General features: G+C 37.3%; 1 protein-coding gene across 1 annotated transcript in view; it reads right to left on the bottom strand.

Moving 5' to 3' along the window:
- The window catches only part of aspscr1 (ASPSCR1 tether for SLC2A4, UBX domain containing), a 796,571-nt gene that overhangs the window by 507,351 nt on the left and 270,415 nt on the right, over nucleotides 1-18,805 (bottom strand). The window contains exon 8 of the mRNA XM_039739373.1: nucleotides 12,097-12,153. Within this exon, the coding sequence (XP_039595307.1) occupies nucleotides 12,097-12,153 (57 nt within the window). The remainder of the gene's footprint in view (nucleotides 1-12,096; nucleotides 12,154-18,805) is intronic.

An 18,805-nucleotide genomic window follows, 5' to 3' on the forward strand; every position in this document is an offset into this window, starting at 1 on the left:
ATAGCAAAATCCCCGCGCTTCGTAGCGACAAAGCGCTGCTTTTAAATTTTTATTAAGAAGAAAAGAAAACCTTTTTAAACTGAAGGAAAATATACCAATAACTATCTGTTAAGGATCTCTTTGTATACCACGTTGTCAGTTCAGCACTCCGGTTGTAATATGACCTAAGCTGTGCACTGAGATTACTCTTGAGAATGCAACGTATAGTTGTCCAGGAGAAAAGCAATGTTGCCTCAAATCAATGGCAACCTTTTGTAGGGTCTGCCCCTGAGACTTATTAATTGTCATCACGAAGCAGAGCCTTACTGGAAATTTGAGGCATTTGAACAGAAATGGGAGATCAGAGGGTATAACGGTGATGCAAGGAATACATTCAGAGTGTGACGCTGTTTTTTTGTGTAGCTGCCTAACATGCCTATCACCATGAAAATGATATCACATATACATCTCAGTATTTTAATTATTCAGAGAGCTGTACTATCACGAATGTAATGGATTCTGTGTCCTGTCGGAAGAAGAAAAAGCCCAGAAGCACGTAAGGATTCATACACATAAGAGTACATAGAAGATCAAATAAAAGACAAAGCATATAACGTGCTAATTTAGATACGATGGGATTGAGAAACTAGTAAATTAAATGATTTTAAGATTAAGTTTAAGATGTTCTACTTTAATGACAAAATAAACTACGTGATTAAAGTGGAAATTTAGAGATTAAAGTTGACATTTCATACTTTTTCGCCCACTGTGTGCCTATTTTTTTTCTCTGTACCCTAATGAGCTTTCATATGACACTCGGACGGTGGTCTACGACTCGCCTTTTCACAGCGACTTTGATATCTGACAACTTCTTTTTTATTTCAGGCACTGTGTGACTTTGTGAACGTGAACTTTCGAGTTTCTCCGACATGCTATGTCACTTGATCAACTTCCTTTTGTTGTTTATACCACTGTTTAAACCAACAAATAGCTCATTTTTCATTGCCTCCACTTGGTATTCGCTGAAGTTCTTCTATTTTCCCTCTTGCTTTTGCCGTTGCCTTTTCACAGAAGGCTGAGCTTAAGGGCTATTTCCCTTGTAGGTAGAAGGCTGAATTTTGGTAGGCTTATTCCTTACAGCTTACTTACACAAGTTAAGCAGGTTTCATTTCAAAATTCTACGCATAACGGTCATAACGGTCGACAACATCCGCCATGTTGAACTTTCTTATTTATGGCCCCATCTTCACGAAATTTGGTAGGCAGCTTCCATGCGCTAACCAAAACCAATGTACCTACTTCTTTCAGTGGTAATTACATTACCAATAGCTCTGTTTTTGTCCCCTTCATCTGCAGGCTTTACATTGTGCTTATAGACAATAATAGTTCTCACCCCTTTCATCACTTCCTTCACATTGTTTTGCTGTATCTTGTGCTCACGTTTGTCTCTATAGTAGGCTTTCCCCTCACTGTTCTGACTACACCAATTTGATTGCCTTGTGGAGGACTGCCGGCTTTCCATGCCGGTCCGCACCCCCAGGCCACCAGGAGGAGCACTCCCGACAGCAGGATCATGCCCCGAGGTCCAGCAGGGCATTATGGACCTTGTAGTATTTTTACACAACCCTGCTGGATACCTTGGGGGCCACCAGGAGTCGCTGTGGGGGGGCTTATGGGCTCTTTTATGCCCTATGACCCGGGAGTACATCATGGTCACGTGACAGGAACGAACAACGTGCTCCCGGGTTAATGAAAAGGACTGATTGCCCTGACCCGGAAGGAATAAGGAACTATGGACTGTCGGGTCAGAAATACCTCCGGGTCAGGGGCTATAAAAGGACGGTGCCTCAGTCCAGACACCGAGCTGAGCTGGGAGGAAGGGTGGCTAAGTGTCTGGGCGAGGAGGAGACTTTATTGTGTTGGTTTATTGTATGAGTAGTGTGGAGGGTGCTTGGTGCACGGAAGAACAAAATAAAAGGTTCTGGACTTTTACCTGGTGTCTGGAGTTGTACCTGAGGGTTCAAGGGTGCACTACTGCCCCCTACTGTCACAGCCTCCTTATCTCCAGATCTGAAGATCCACTTCTTCTTATTCAATAGGGCTTTCAGGCCCTTTGTGATCCATGGTTTTCTTGATGGGAAAACAGTACATTGTCAATGTGGGAAATATGCTATACACATAACATTGATGTAGTCTGTGCTACAGTACCCAAGTCCCTCAGTGTCCTTATGACATGTTCAAACCACCTGAACTACCTCCTTTCAATTTGGAGGAGCAGCAACTCAACTCTGAGGTCATCCCAAATAGCTGAACTTCTCATTCTCAATCCAGTCACACTTCAAATAAAGCCTCATTTCTGATGCTTGTATGCACAGCCTCACTTTTTCATTCATGACTCACAGTTCATGACTATTTGTGAGGACAGGGATGTAGATTGACCAGTAAATTGAGTATTTTGTCTTTAAACTCTGCTCCCGCTTCACCACCACAGACTGGCATAACACCCCAAGAACAACTGGTGCCTCTCCAATCTGTTTGTCAATCTCATGCTCCTTTTCCAGTTACTCATAAAAAAAACCCAAGAAACCTAAACTCTTCCACTAAGGACAGTTAGTTCCTTCTCAACTGGAGAGAGCAACTTACTTTTCCAAGAGAGAATTATGACCACTAACTTGGAGCTTCTGATCCTCCCCAGCCACATCATACTCAGCAGCAAATCACTCGTGCTGTTGAAAGTCACAGTCAGATGATGCAAACAGGACATCATTATCCACATAAAGCAATGGTGCTCCTCATAGCCTCCCCAACTGGACACCCTCACATCCTCAGCTGCGCCTTGATATCTTGCCCATGAAAGTCAAAAGCATGGGTGGTGACAAGACACAGCCTTTTCAGACAGTGCCCGATACCTACAGTAAACGAATTATACTCACCAAGTATTTGGATATATCTCTTACTACATTCATATAAAGGACAAATATCATGCAAGTGTATTGCTGTTGCTTCATATTCCTGTATGCAAATGTAAATGTCTTTAGATGTAAATCAGTGGTATATCTGGACAGGTTTCACAATCTTACTGTCACGAACAAGCCTGTTACTAACAGCAGCACCTTTCTATTATCAGTAGTGCTTGTGTGTGTTTGGAGTGGTGGTTGTTTGTTTATTATAATAATTACATTTATTTTAGTTTAAGTTTAAATTTCTCAATTCGTACAAAAAATGTATATCAATTTATCCTTCTATTACATCCTCAGTTTAAAAAATACAAGAGCAACATAAATGTGGTTTAACATTAGGTTCATGTTGCAGAAACAGTGATTATTATTATTATTTTTTAGAAATATACATATGTACAACAGTGATTTTGAGTGAAGTTTTACAATATTCTTTAAAACAGGCAAAACTATTTAGAAAGTTAAACCAAAGCAATAAGGCATATTCCAACAAGCTATTTCCTAACTTTGTTTTTATTATATGCTATATAGACTCAGACAAGTGTTCATGTTTTCTTATAGGCCACACTTAAGTATGATGTCATTCCAATTCAAGTATCAACAAGTCAAAATCTAATTATAAACTTTATGATGCACTAACTCTTGTTTTGTTTAAAACCAAACAGACATAATGAAAAGATTCCCGACTTTTGCTGTAATTTGAGTTCATTTAATGTTCACCACAATGACCACACGAACATTCGGATTTCCTGAAACAAAAGCAACAGTAAGAAGAATGGCATAAAATGAGAAGACAGAGTATGTATTTTTAGATTCAATCCAATTTTTGAGTGCAGAAACAGGACTCTACACCAATTGCTATGCCTTTTGTGGTATGATAATCTGGCAAAGACATCTACAAAGAAATAACATATTTGCCAAGCCCATAGTCAACCCAGATATGTTGTCATGAAGCCTCATCTATAAAATATTTGACAGGCCTATAATCTGCCTTGTCACTTTTTGATACATCCTTAAATCTAACATCTATTTTTCTATTTAAAATTTTGAGAGAGTACGATAGCATTCTTTTTTTGCAATATGCAAAAAGATGCATCTCACAAGTGTTTCACAGGCTTCAAGATTTAAGAGTGAGCAAGAAAAACAGATGGATGATATACAGCCCTGGATTTTATTCATTTTGATGACTATGTGATTTAAATTAAAAAAATCTATAAATTCACATGGCATATTCTATTCATCTGTTATTATGCTTGAACAGTGTTGTAATTTGTTGTACTGTAGGTATGAGTTTGTCAGGAACAGAAGTTCATTTTGATGCTAAAGTTGAAATTTCCACTTCAGCCTCATAATTTATGGCATGATGAAAGACAAAATTTCAACTTAATCTCATCATTTATGTCTTGATTAAAGATGAAATTTAAAGTTTAATCTCAAAATGTCCATTTTAATTTCAGTTTATCTTAAAAGCAGATCATCATAAACTTCATCTTAAAATTAATTTTTAATTTACTACAGTTTCTTAAACCCTATCATAACTAAAGTAGCGTTTTAAATACTGAATTCCAGGTGCTCCCCGACCCAGTCTTTAACTGCTACGTGCCTCTTAAACGGACTTCCTCTTGTGTCAAGAGGAGCCAAAGGCAGCAATCATCACATAGAAAACATTAACTTCATTTAAAATCCTAAGATTTATATTGATATAATTTTTATAATGAAACACATAAAACATGTATATTACATTTTACAAATAAACTGTTAACTTCATTTTAATTATTTATACTATTAATAATTTAACATGTCGGGGCATGAAGGCAGGACAGTAGTTCTACTGCTTTGCAGTAAGGGGGTCACGTCCTGGGTATTCCCACCCTGCCATTTGTATGTTTTCCTGGTGAGTTTCCTCAGCATGCTTCATTTTCCTTTCAAACGCATGCACGTTAGGGGATTTGGTGATGTTAAACTGATGCCACTATACGTGTATGCTCGTTTTGACCTTGCCTTGGGATTTTTCTTGCCTCATGCCTGATGCTTGCTGGAACAGGCACGACCATGGATGGATGGATGGATGGATGAAATAATTAAACATACTGTATATAACAAAGACTTTTCAATGTTCCTTAAAGGTTTTGAATAATCGGCGTTCTAGGCTTATAGCTGGTTTTACATTTATTATAGATTCTAATTGTGTGGTGATTGGTTATGTGGAGAAAGAAAACAGAAGTTTAAAGAAAGCCCATCCAGCAGAACATATATTAAATATCCAGGACAGCTTGCCACGATATCTCTAAAAAATGATTTCAAAAGCAGCTGTACGTTTAATGCAGAGAACCTTTAAGGCAGTGGTGACAAGGCTCCAAGAGGTTGAATGTATAAATGGGTAACCTACTGGTTTAACTGAAATAATGTGTAAATGTTGGATTCAGGAGCTGGTGGTCGGAGAAACCAACACAAAATTCAATGTATGTTCATCAGAGCAGGTTTTCTTTATTGCAGCCATACTGTCGCTATTAAACATACCAAACTCCAGTTCCTATCCTTCTGTAAGGGCCAGTCTTAAAAAGTTAAAGTTTGGAGTTAAACTCATATTAATGTTTGCTTAATTTGAATAGAATAGAATTTCTTTCATAGTCATAGTTAATGGTATTGTCATTCCCCCCTATAAGTTAGTAAGAGATAGAACTTTGTTGCTATAACTGAGATACAATGTGATAATTGTGTCAGTTGTGTTTAGAACAGGTCTTTGTACTCAAGGACTTGAAAGACCCATTTTCAACTCAGAGATGGTATAGGCATACAGTTTTCTGACCGTCTAGAAAAGGTTCAGAAACATCTAGAAATGGTTTTGAAACGTTAGGTGATAACTATTTGAAATGTAACAAGATTTAAGCTTTCTTTTTTTTGCTATTTTAATTTTCTTTTTTGTGTGAACTGTTTTACTTTGAATTTTAACTAAAACTTTTAAAAATGAAGATATTTTGTTTGTGGAATCATTTTGGTGCATCAGGGTTTTGTTGAATCCCATTTTTAAGTTAGAGCTGCTGAACTTTGACAATTTTGGAAAAACGCAGCTACACCTTACTTTTACTTTCTTCACATAACAAATCATCACTCAAAAGTTTTTGTTAAAGTAAAATTAGCTATAAACTTAGAACACTGACTGTTTGGAACTTTTAAGGAACAATGGAAAATCTTAGATACATATATTTAATTATTCCATCCATCCAGGGTGGTGTCAGTTCTTAGCAAACATTTGCGGCAGTAACAATCCCTGGATGGGGCATCAGCTCATCACAAGGTGAATACGAGCACACACATACACTAGGGTTAATTAACACTAAAATCCCAGAAGCATACGAAAAAACTTGTAATCCTGGGCCATCTTAAATTCCTTCAAACCACTCCATTAGCATCTTTTATTTTGCAAATGTGTCGATCAACACAAGCAGCAAGTAGCCTGATATCCCATCCCCTCACGGACGTAACTCAAGTCACAAAGATTTTAAAAGCTCAAGTTTGTTTATCTAGGTGTGAGGTGCCTGGAACTGGTAGAGGGAAAATAATATATCGTCATTTGGAATACACACATTTCATGTGTGTTCTGTGTCTACAATGACCTATGTAAATGTAGGATGACAGGAAATGCAAGGCAGGAATTGTTGAACACATAACTAAAACAGAAACGTTTTTCATGTTTTAACAATAATTGACAAAATGTAGGCATTTAGTGTATAATGTGTGAAGACTGAAGTCCAAGTATGAAATAAACACTTTCACAAAAAGTACAAGTATAACAAAACAAGTGCACTTTTATTCAAGAATGTAACTGAAGAAAAAGAAGATGGCTTAGGGTACAAGGTAGATAGGTCCACTCTCAAAGATGACAGGTGAGATTCAAGATCAATGATTTTATGCATGCATACCCTAGCCAAATTACTAGCCTATCCAATAATCAATTTGCGAATAAACCTTTTTAAGGCCATCCACACATATGCTGGGATATCAATGTTAATAATGATAAAAATCTAAAAGCTTTAACCAAGTATATAACAGAATTCTTTATTATGGCGCAATGATGTGTTCAATCGCCAACGAGCCACTCAAGTAAAGAAATTGTAAGGTCAATTTCAAGCATCATGTGCTGCTGATCTGAGAAACTAACAGTTTCAGGAAATGTGTTATCAGAAAGGTATGCAAGTGACTCAGTAATAAAAATATAATCTAGTCTTGTTTAATAATGGTGTCTTGATGAAAAAAAAAATTTTAACAGTAGGATTTAACAACAGAAAGGAATCTACCAAGTTTAAATCTGAAGCAAATTTACACAGTGAGTGAGTTGACTATGGTATGCAGAGGACTCAAAGGTTTTTGAATCGAAGAGAAACATTATATCAAAACTGCTCAGATTCAGGATCTCACAAGCTACATGCTTAAAGAACGTAGACTCATATGATTTTGGTGAATAAATTCAACACGGGGCTATCTTCCTACCACCCAATTCAATCAGCTCATTCAGCTCACAGAAAAATCTGCTGGCATCATCAGACCCTGCATAGAATTTTTGGCTGCACATTACATCAGAAGAAAAACACCACACCACGGATTTTAGTGCAAGCCGATATGGAGACTGCATTGTTTGTTGGAAAAATATGGGCACATCCTTAGGATCCTTAGGAAATAACTCAGACTCCTGTGTAAACACATCTACTCTTATTTGCAACTAGGCTGACCCGCCTTTTAAGGCGACCGACTTTTAAGTTGACCACTTCTTAAGGCAATTCAATATGTAGATCAATTTGATATTTTATACGAGGGATATCCAGAAAAAAAGGTTAAAAGTGCCCTGGAGGGTGCAGGGAATTTTTTTTTTCGAAGGTTGGCATACCTGCGTGTAGGAGGGTCCTAACGGTCAAAATAAGCCCGGGACCGCGTCAGTCAGTTGTGAAATGTCATCACAGCAAGCAAGTTCGTCAACCTCTGCTGTGGCCATTTGCTCCACCTACCGCCGACGCGAGATTCGTTCGGTCATCAAGTTCCTCACTTTGCTTCGAGAATCCGTGGCCGAGATCCATCATCAGCTTGTGGAAACTTATAGACCTGAGGTTAAATCATGTCAGCATGTTTACAAGTGGGTTAGGTCGTTCAAAGAAGGTCGCACTGACACTCATGACGAAGAAAGGAGTGCCAGACCCCATACCGCTCGTGTGACTCAGGACCTGCTTGTGTCCTTTGGATGGGATATTGTTACCTACCCACCCTATTCCTTGGACCTTGCGCCCTCAGATTTTCACCTTTTTACCAAACTGAAAGAATTCTTGGGTGGGAAACGTTTTTCCAATGATGAGGAGGTGTAGGAGACAGTGGAGAAGTGGCTTTCGGAGGTGGAACGGAGCATATTCGACGAGGGTATAAAAAAGCTGGTGCCCAGGCTGAAGAAATGCATCGAAGTCGACGGCGATTATGTTGAGAAATAAACACATATTTTGGAACATACCCTGTAAATTTGGTTGAAATATATTCATTTTTCGATTTTTAACAGCTGTTGTAACCTTTTTTTCTGGATATCCCACGTACAAACTCATTAATTTGGTTATATTGCATTTGAGCGGTATTACTTTAATACTCGTAGTTTCTGTTAGTTTTGTGATGAAATTTAAACTTTTTTTCATATTGAGGTCGCCCTTTTGAACCCCCCTGATATTTACTACGTGGTGAGGCATTTGTACTCCGTCAACATTAATTATTTCCAGAGACATAAATTTGTCTATTTTTCCAGCGCATCACGCACAAAAGCAAGGGAACGATGGGAGCACCAGAACTCTGCTCACATCATATCGCTTTGTACCGCAAGCTGCAAGCAGTAAGTCTGTGATAAGCGGAATACCGCTACGCTTTCCACTCATGGGACGGAAGGACAATCCTGACCGCTTTTATATAGTAAGAAAGAAGAAGAAGATATCGCACAGTCTGGAGTAGAAAATCATCTTTTACCTGGAAAAACGAAACTACAAATCCAATCGTGCATTGAAAAATGGACGGGGCGTGTGTGAAACTCACGGGACGGAAGGACTATCCCGACCGCTTTTATATAGAAGGTTAAGTAATCAAGAACATCATAAAATAAGAAGCACTCAAGCCTCCCTGCATCCACATGATCTCTCAAAACTGGAAACACAAGCCCAGCAAGCAATCACAGCACTCCCTCCCCAACCCCTGCCCCAAACCAACCAGCTAACCCTGCATCTCCCAAAACCCAACCTCCACAATGGCCAACCTCATTTTAACTTCAACTTTTTTTATAAATGGTGTGATGTTTGCCTCCAGAATTTGCTGGTATTTATTTTAATCTATTCTTCCCTCTACCAATAACATGTTCCCTTTGCCACTGGCTGCAACACAAGCCCAAAGCGTGGAAAACAGCATCCTTTTTTTCCAAACATTCCTTTGCACATTGTTACCAAAGAGTTCTTCTATTTTGACTTCATCAGTTCACAGGATTTATTTCCAAAATGTATCAGGCTTGTTTAGATGATCATTTACAAACTTCAAGTGCTGAATTTTGTGGGTAGGATGCAAGAAAGGTTTCCTTCTGCTGGCTCTATCATGACGGTCATATTTGTTCAGGTGTGCCTGCACATTAGAACTGAAGGTCTTCTGCAATCAAAATGGGGTTTTTATTTGCCTTTGTAGAAATCCAATGAGTAGTTCTTTCAGCAAGTTTTCTTGGTCTTCCAGACTTCAACTTGACCTCCACCGTTCCTAATAATTGCCATTTCTTAATAACATTATGAACTAAGGAAGCGGCTTCCTAAAAAAAACTTTACTTTTTTAAGCCTCCTCCTGCTTTGTGAGCATCAATTATTTTATTTTTCAGAGAGAAAGACACACTAATCCTGTTTTAAATGCTGAAAAGAAATGTGTCATCTTAAACTTTGTCTTTTGGTGATCAGGTCATCTTCTGCTCACCTAACTATGAACATTAGCAGACAGTTTAAGCAAGGGTGTCCAAACTTTTGCATGCCATTGCAAGTACCGGTACCGAGTTGGTACTGAAGGAAATAACGGAACTCCTCATAAGACCAAGGTCACATATTTAGCCTACACGGTATACTCTACAAGCTAGGGTTTAACTTTGAATTCTCTATTACATCAATATTTGCTGCCCCCGCAGAAAATATAACACGTCAAAGAGAATTAGAGGTAGGCATCAAAAGGGACTTGGTGTTTACAAAAATGCTGAAAAGAAATGTGTCATCTTTAACTTATCTTCTTTGGTGATCATTTTAAGCAAGAGTGCCCAAACTTTGCATGCCACTATATACAGTAGGAAAATATTTGCCATTTTCCAGTCCTTTGGAATTTTTCTAGTGCACCGTTACTCCTTAAAAATATGTGTCAAACAGACACGTAGACATCGGTTTAGGCACCACACACATGTATTTACAACTATTAAGTACACAAGTGACACAGCACACAACCCAATACTCCCTCAAAGTCCAGGCCTCACACAATGCCTTTCTCTCTTCAGTTCCACCTGCACTCCTCTCCCCCCAAGCTCTGTCCTTCTTCCTCCCGACACCAGCCATCGAATTATTTTTTATTTTTATTTTATTTTTTATTTTTTCTCCAGCCGTCTGGAGTTTTTTTGTTTTTTCTGTCCCCCCGGCCATTGAACCTTATTCTTATTCGATGTTAATTAATGTTGATTTATTTTGTTTTATAATTGTATCTTTCATCTTTATATTCTTTAATATGTAAAGCACTTTGAGCTAATGTTTGTTTGAAAATGTGCTATATAAATAAATGTTGTTGTTGTTGAATCCCTTTTAAACTCACCTGGACATGCTCCAGGTGCCTCCCAATAATCTTCTGCCGGCAATACCTGGTGTGGTGGAAGTGCCGGCCGTGCACCTGGAAACACTACAGGTGTCCCTGGTCTATGTCCCCCCAGCACTTCCAGGTGTGGCAGGGCTCTCCTGGTATCTGGGCGCCCCCTGGCGGTGACCATGGGCCCCTATAGTGTTAAGTTTCTATGCTCTGTTCCCGTGGTCCCCAAAGCCACCAGGACGGTCGCCCCCTCGTGGTCTGGAGGAGGAGTAATCCCTCCTCCGGTCCTTCCGGGCGTCCCGGCTGGGTACTACCCCAGCTGCTTGCCACATGTACTTACTAACTTCTTTTAAAAACATACATATATAGAGCATATCTCGTTCTGGTGATTTGTTTGATTTCAGCCTATTTAATCTAGGCTGCTATATTCCTCTCTGACTCCACCTCTACACTCAGAATTCTATTGTGATTATTACAAAATACTAAATCTAGACAAGCCTTCCCCAGCATTGGTGCTTTAACATGCTGTATTCAAATTTTGCTAACTACATATAAGAAAAAGCATTACTAAAACCTACAGTATTTTATGATTTTATTGTGTTATCTGCCCTTGAATTTCTCAGTAGGCACAAGTAAATAAAATGTGATTATTACTGTTTTTATTGTCTACAAAAGAAATTTACTTTGAATTATCTCTGTGTGGACTTGAGTCTAAATAAGTACATTACTTTTACACACTAGAAAATAACAGTTTAAAAAACAACAAAAGACTAAAAAGTATTAGTCTTAAATTCCATAATTTAAGAAAAAACTGATGCCAAGATTTGACTGGGGTATGAATGTAGGTCTTTACTGGTAGCATGCCATTTCCAGCAATGTAGTATAATACAATTTTGAATGGCTGCATCTGAGTGATGAATACTACTGGAAAGACTAGAATGAATTGCATTTTCATTAAAGGTTTCACATCTATGCATGCATTATATTGCTAATGGATCTGTTCATTTGACTTACTTGCTTTCCTCCTATATGTGTCTTTTTTATCTAGGTTACCTTCTTTAAAATGACTAATATTTCCATTAAATATATAAAGGCAGAAGGGAACAAAATTTAAGATAATGGACAACAAAATCTTGAGCCAAAATGAATTACAAAATTAATTAAAATCCAATTTAACAAATCAATCTGAAAAATATGCTTAAGTGTAATCAAATATCAGGCAAGTGCAACATCACATGATAATTTTTTCAAGGTTTACAGCTTAGTTAAATAAACTTAAGAAAAGCAAATGTGAAGAAGTTGTATATTAAACAGAAAAAAACAGTGGTCCAACCTTGAATAATTCCTCTTCTGGTACCATATGCATTTCTTCATGTTGTGCTTGCTCTGACTTTGGAAGTAAAAAAAAAATAGAAAAAGAAAAACAGTAGTGAAAGAGCAGTAGAATTACAAGGTTTCACTGATTATGTCTGAAGAAAAAGAGGAATAGTATGTGTAGTGTACCTTCTATTCCACAGATGATTCTATCCTCTAAGTACAAGGTTTCTATGATACTTTCTATAAGAATAAATACTATAAGGTATTTTCATTGTAAAGAATTCTGATTCAAAAACCATCTTGGTAAAAGAAAAAAAAATATTTACATCAATCAGATCATTAACTGCAGCATACTCAAACTTTGTCAAATAATGGTTAATAATAGGTTACAAACTATTTTACAACTATCAAACTTACAGTATACAATAATTTTGTTATGTTTTTTGATTTTCACTTGTTACATTTTCATATACAGTAAATGGAAGGTATGTTTTCTTCTAAATTTACAAATGTTGCTTTGTGGACCTACTAAGTTACAAAAGTGATGGAAAATACCAATTTATTCATTAACTATGACTTTTTTCAACAATAGTGCTGTGCTATTCCCAACTGAAATAAAACCAAAAACCTGACTGATTGCAAATTGGTGTTTATGTTGTATATGGGTTTATGTGTACTGTATATACACAAACTAAATTATTAATATATACACATATGTATATACTTATACATGTATATTGTATATTGTTTATGCATGAACTGTGTCTGCTGTCACTCATACACCACTACCTTTCATTGCAATTCTCACCTCCAAATGCTTATACCATATTTATAATCTTCTTTTTCTCTCTTTTCTTTTACTGGTATATTCTTTGTCAAAAATATCCTATTATCACTCAAAATACAATCCATTATTCTTAACTGAAATCAAAGAATCTTTGTAATTTTAATTGTTTGCTTATAAGTTGTGGCAGAAAAGTAATGAGACTGGCAACACTGCAAGCGATCTGGCAACGCTGCGCTGTTGTCCTTGATAGAGCACGTGTATCAGTACCCTCCCATAGCTCAGTGCGAGTTTCAACTCCTTCCGTTAACTACGTGATTTTTGTGACTGCTATTAGCGAAGGTGTGTTTTTGGTTGTGCGTCACGCAAAATGGAACAGCGGAATTTGGAGCAACGTTGTGCCATTAAACGGCAAGTGTGACGTTTAAAAAGTTAAAAACAGGCCTATGGGGAACATTCTTTATCCCGAGCTCAAGTTTTTCGCAAATCATTTTTGGAAGGCAGAAAACACGTTGAAGATGAACACCGTTCAGGGAGGACTTCAACTTCGAAAACCAATGAAAACATCGAATGTGTGAACAAGCTTGTAAGATCAGACCGTCATTTAACATTAAGAATGTTGAGTGAACAATTAAATTTGAACAGATTTACCGTTCATCAAATTTTGACTGAACATTTGCACATGCGAAAGGTCTGTGCCAAAATGGTGCCGAAAAACTGCCCTCTCCATAACAGAATTTTTGATCTCAAAAGGCATTCCTGTGGTTCCCCAGCCCCCTTATTCACCTGACCTCAGTCCGTGTGACTTTTTCCTTTTTCCGAAACTGAAAAATGTCCTCAAAGGACGTCATTTCGGGACTTTAGAAAACATCCAAAAGAGTGTAACGGACATGCTGAAGACCATACCGGTTGAAGACTTCCAGCGCTGCTACCAACAGTGGGAACAACGTCTCCATCGGTATGTAGCTGCCCAAGGGAACTACTTTGAAGGGGATATCATTGATGTTTGAAAAAAACAAAACTTTGGTAAATAAAAAATCAGTCTCATTACTTTTCTGCCACACCTCGTATTTCTCAATCTTGTTTCACACCCATCACAATACTTCCTTTCCAATATCTGGTATAATGCACTGATTCCCTTTTTAAGGGGTAATTTTTGACTCTGTAAATTAGTATTTGTCATGTAATTTTTTGACTTTCAAAATGCATAGCTCATTCTTCTCCAAAGCTCCTTAGCTACTATGACATTCCAAAAGACATGTACTGTAAATAATTCGTCCCTAGGACATGTATTTGTCCTTTCGTAGCATGCCATTCTTGTAAGTACTACTTCTGTTGTGCTCTGCCACAGAAATATTCCGTCATATGCAACTTCTTTCCTTATTTGCTCTCATACTTCAAGAATAATTTTACTCTTATTACTGGTGTCTTTTCCTCGTTATTACTCCTCTGAATGAAATAATCTCAATTTAATGTAATTTGACTTATTTCTGTTCTTGACAATAAATAATCCAGCTAAAACTCCAATAGCATAATTAAATGAATTAAAAATAAATTAAAACATCTAGACACTGCATCAGTCATATATTGTGAGGAACTTGAAGTTAACTCTATAAAAAATGGAACAGTCGACATATGACTATAAAGTGTCCCTGAAATTTTTTTTTTTTACATACATAGCTCCTCTCAAACCAGGTGATTAGAGGACAAAGAATCTCATCTTGATTTAATGACAGCACAAATGCTCTTTAATTAAAGTTAAAAAAAAAAACTATAGTATAAACCCCCAAGTTTTTCCTGTAAATTGGAGGGCCTGCTTACAGCTCTGGATGCAGATTAACATCTTAACTAGGACAAAGCAAGTGGAGGTTAAAGGCCTAGCTCAAGGGCCCAAAGGAGTAGATTCACTTCTGGCGTTTACTGGATTCAAAATGGCAACCTTCCAATTACCAGCATATACCCCTAGCCTCAGAGCTACCACTCTGACTGAATGTATGCTTACAGAAGCTGCTAATTTTACAAACCAGATTTTTAAACTACTATGAAAAACCACAACACTGGGAATCCAGATTTTATTAACTTAAAAAATAAAAACATACTGTATATATTTCAAAGTAAAATTGGAAACTTATAGTACTATAGTATCAATAGCCATCTTTGGTTGTGCACCTTTGCGATTCACAAGTGAGCCTACTATAAAGATTCCTCTCATAGATTTTAGATACATCTCCAAAAATATCAAAATATATTAAAGTTTAATCAAATTAAATTGGAGAAAATACCTTGTGTTACTAATTAAGATGTTTATTTATTAAATCACTAATCCTTTGTTGAACTAAAAAGAATGGTAAAACACTGTCAGTTTCCAACTTGCACAGTGTTGTACATTTGCTGCAGAAAACTACCCTGTGAGATATCCTCAATGTTTAAAGCTTGGCAAAACTGACCAATTATGTTAGTTTTACTAGGGTACAAACACTCAACAGCTACTGAAAAACATTCTTTAATGACCTCTCCCAAAGTGAAAGATCTTCCACAGCAACCACTGCTACTATATTTTGTATAGTTATTGTAATACACACTTGTATATGTGAACTTTTTATTTAATAGTCTATTTGGATTCAGAAATTAGCTGACTGAGCAGGTTAGTGCCAACACAACTGACATAGTTAGGTCCATAAATATTTGGACAGAGACAACTTCTTTCTAATTTTGGTTCTGTACATTACCACAATGAATTTTAAATGAAACAACTCAGATCCAGTTGAAGTGTACACTTTCAGCTTTAATTCAGTGGGTTGAACAAAAAGATTGCATAAAAATGTGTGGCAACCAAAGCATTTTTTTAACACAATCCCTTCATTTCAGGGTCTCAAAAGTAATTGGACAATTGACTCAAAAGCTATTTCATGGGCAGGTGTGGGCAAGTTCATTGTTATGTCATTATCAATTAAGCAGATAAAAGGCCTGGAGTTGATTTGAGGTGTGGTTCCTTGCATTTGGAAGATTTTGCTGTGAACAGACAACATGCGGTCAAAGAAGCTCTTCATGCAGGTGAAAGAAGCCATCCTTAAGCTGCGAAAACAGGAAAAACCCATCTGAGAAATTGCTACAATATTACAAGTGGCAAAATCTACAGTTTGGTACATCCTGAGAAAGAAAGCAAGCTCTGGTGAACTCAGCAACGCAAAAAGATCTGGACATCCATGGAAGACAACAGTGGTGGATGATCGCAGAATCATTTCCATGGTGAAGAGAAACCCCTTCACAACAGCCAACCAAGTGAACAACACTCTCCAGGGGGTAGGCATATCGATATCCAAGTCTACCATAAAGAGAAGACTGCATGAAAGTAAATACAGAGGGTGCACTGCAAGGTGCAAGCCACTCATAAGCCTCAAAAATAGAAAGGCTAGATTGGACTTTGCTAAAGAACATCTAAAAAAGTCAGCACAGTTCTGGAAAAACATTCTTTGGCCAGATAAAACCAAAATCAACCTATACCAGAACGATGGCAAGAAAAAAGTATGGAGAAGACGTGGAACAGCTCATTATCCAAAGCATACCACATCATCTATAAAACACGGTGGGAGGCAGTGTGATGGCCTGGGCGTGCATGGCTGCCAGTGGCACTGGGACACTAGTGTTTATAGATGATGTGACACAGGACAGAAGCAGCCAAATGAATTCTGAGGTGTTCAGAGACATACTGTCTGCTCAAATCCAGCTAAATGCAGTCAAATTGATTGGGCGTTTCATGATACAGATGGACAATGACCCAAAACATACAGCCAAAGCAACCCAGGAGTTTATTAAAGCAAAGAAGTGGAAAATTCTTGAATGGCCAAGTCAGTCACCTGATCTTAACCCAATTGAGCACGCATTTCACTTTTTGAAGACTAAACTTTGGACAGAAAGGCCCACAAACAAAAAGCAACTGAAAGCCACTGCAGTAAAGACCTGGCAGAGCATTAAAAAGGAGGAAACCCAGCATCTGGTGATGTCCATGAGTTCAAAACTTCAGGCTGTCATTGCCAGCAAAGGGTTTTCAACCAAATATTAGAAATTAACATTTTATTTCCAGTTATTTAATTTGTCCAATTACTTTTGAGCCCCTGAAATAAAGGGATTGTGTTAAAAAATGCTTTGGTTGCCTCACATTTTTATGAAATCTTTTTGTTCAACCCACTGGATTAAAGCTGAAAGTCTGCACTTCAACTGCATCTGAGTTGTTTCATTTAAAATTCTTTGTGGTAATGTACAGAACCAAAATTAGAAAAAAAGTTGTCTCTGTCCAAATATTTATGGACCTAACTGTATTTACCATAATAAAATTAAAAGAAAATAATTAGTTTGTCTCGTCTGTTGTGAGAGGTTGATGTCCAAGACAGTGCTCCACTGGTAGCAGTGTAATTTAGCTTTATTTATTATCTATCCAAGATATCCTGTATTTAATCAGCTCTTGAGGATTCAATTACAAGTACAGTATAATAAAAGTATGAGCAGGAGACCAACGGGTCAGACAGAGAAAGAAAAGGTAGCTAAAGTTAATCAATTCTAAGCAAGTCTTACATTTGTTTTATGACCTGCCACAGACCAAGTTGGAAGAGAAAGGAGAAGGAATGATCAACCAGGACCTCACGCTGCAGCATCCGCTCAAGCGGACAGTGAATGTGGGAGCAAACCTTAAGAATGAGGCGGGTGAAGAGAATTTGCCAATCTCAGGTGGGGATTCGGAAACAATCATAGCCTGTTAACTACTACCAACACCCCCTTAAAAGTAAACAGCATCAACTCCAACAGGATATGTAACTCTGCCTTTGCAGCACAGGGAAGATGGAAATGAGCTCTCTAAACTCAATGCATCGATTTCCGCATTCTGGGTAAAAATACATGATGCAAAGGAGAATATAAAGGAGGATATAAAAAAGGTTATAGCACAAAAACACAACAGAATAGACAAGCTGCTTCAGGATATAAAAGGAGGAGGTACGTTTCAACAATAAATCTGATGTAAACCTTTAAAAAAAATTAGCAAGAATTGATGAAAAAATACAGGAAAATATGAGCAAACTTGACAATAAAATCAGAGTACTTGGTGCTCTCCGGTAAGAAGTCAAGCAAACATTTATGATATGTATTGAAGAAATTCAACAATTTATACAATCACCGCTGACAAAAAAAAGCAACTGCTGTAGAATCTGAATGCAAAGTAATTGGTGATAAATTAGCTGCATTTCAAAATTGATATAGAAGATGATCATCAGAATCGAAGGACTTCCTAAAAACCGTGAAAATCCAAACCCAGTGACAGAGCTTTAAATTGGACACTGAGATCTCAGCAAATTATTGTAAACAGCATGCGAGGAATGAATGCCTCAAAACTGAGAAATGTGATTTCCAATTCGACAGACTATGGGATGAAGAAAATTTGATGTTGACTCTCAGACAGAAATAGATTATATTTTAAAATAACTGTACTCATATGTACTCAGCTGCCAAATGAGCTGCATTCTATTGTATTAAACAGCACTTATGCAAAACTGAGACCAGTTTCCAGCTAAACTAAAAGTTATTGTGTACGGCCAATTCTGCATCTTTAATTCTCCCGAAGAAGTAGAAAAAGAGCTAAAAAGACTCATCTTAACATCATCTAAAATATGAATGAGTCATATTATGTTCCTGGTAATGCAAAGAACATTCTGCTTAATAACTGGTCTATCTGTAACAACGTTTGCCATAAATATTCATTCTATTTCCTTTTTGGCCACTTTTTTCAGTTATTGCATTGAAATGTATTCTATTAAATATATGCATATTTTGTAACTAGTAATATAACGAATCATTACACTTAACATTTACTCCCCTCAGGAGATTGTTTAACATCATAACCTAGGTTTATTGTATCTGAACTGTACAATCATAAGTTACTTAAATTTTA

The sequence above is a fragment of the Polypterus senegalus genome, chromosome 17, assembly GCF_016835505.1.
Source record: "Polypterus senegalus isolate Bchr_013 chromosome 17, ASM1683550v1, whole genome shotgun sequence".
Taxonomy (NCBI): Eukaryota; Metazoa; Chordata; class Cladistia; order Polypteriformes; family Polypteridae; genus Polypterus; species Polypterus senegalus.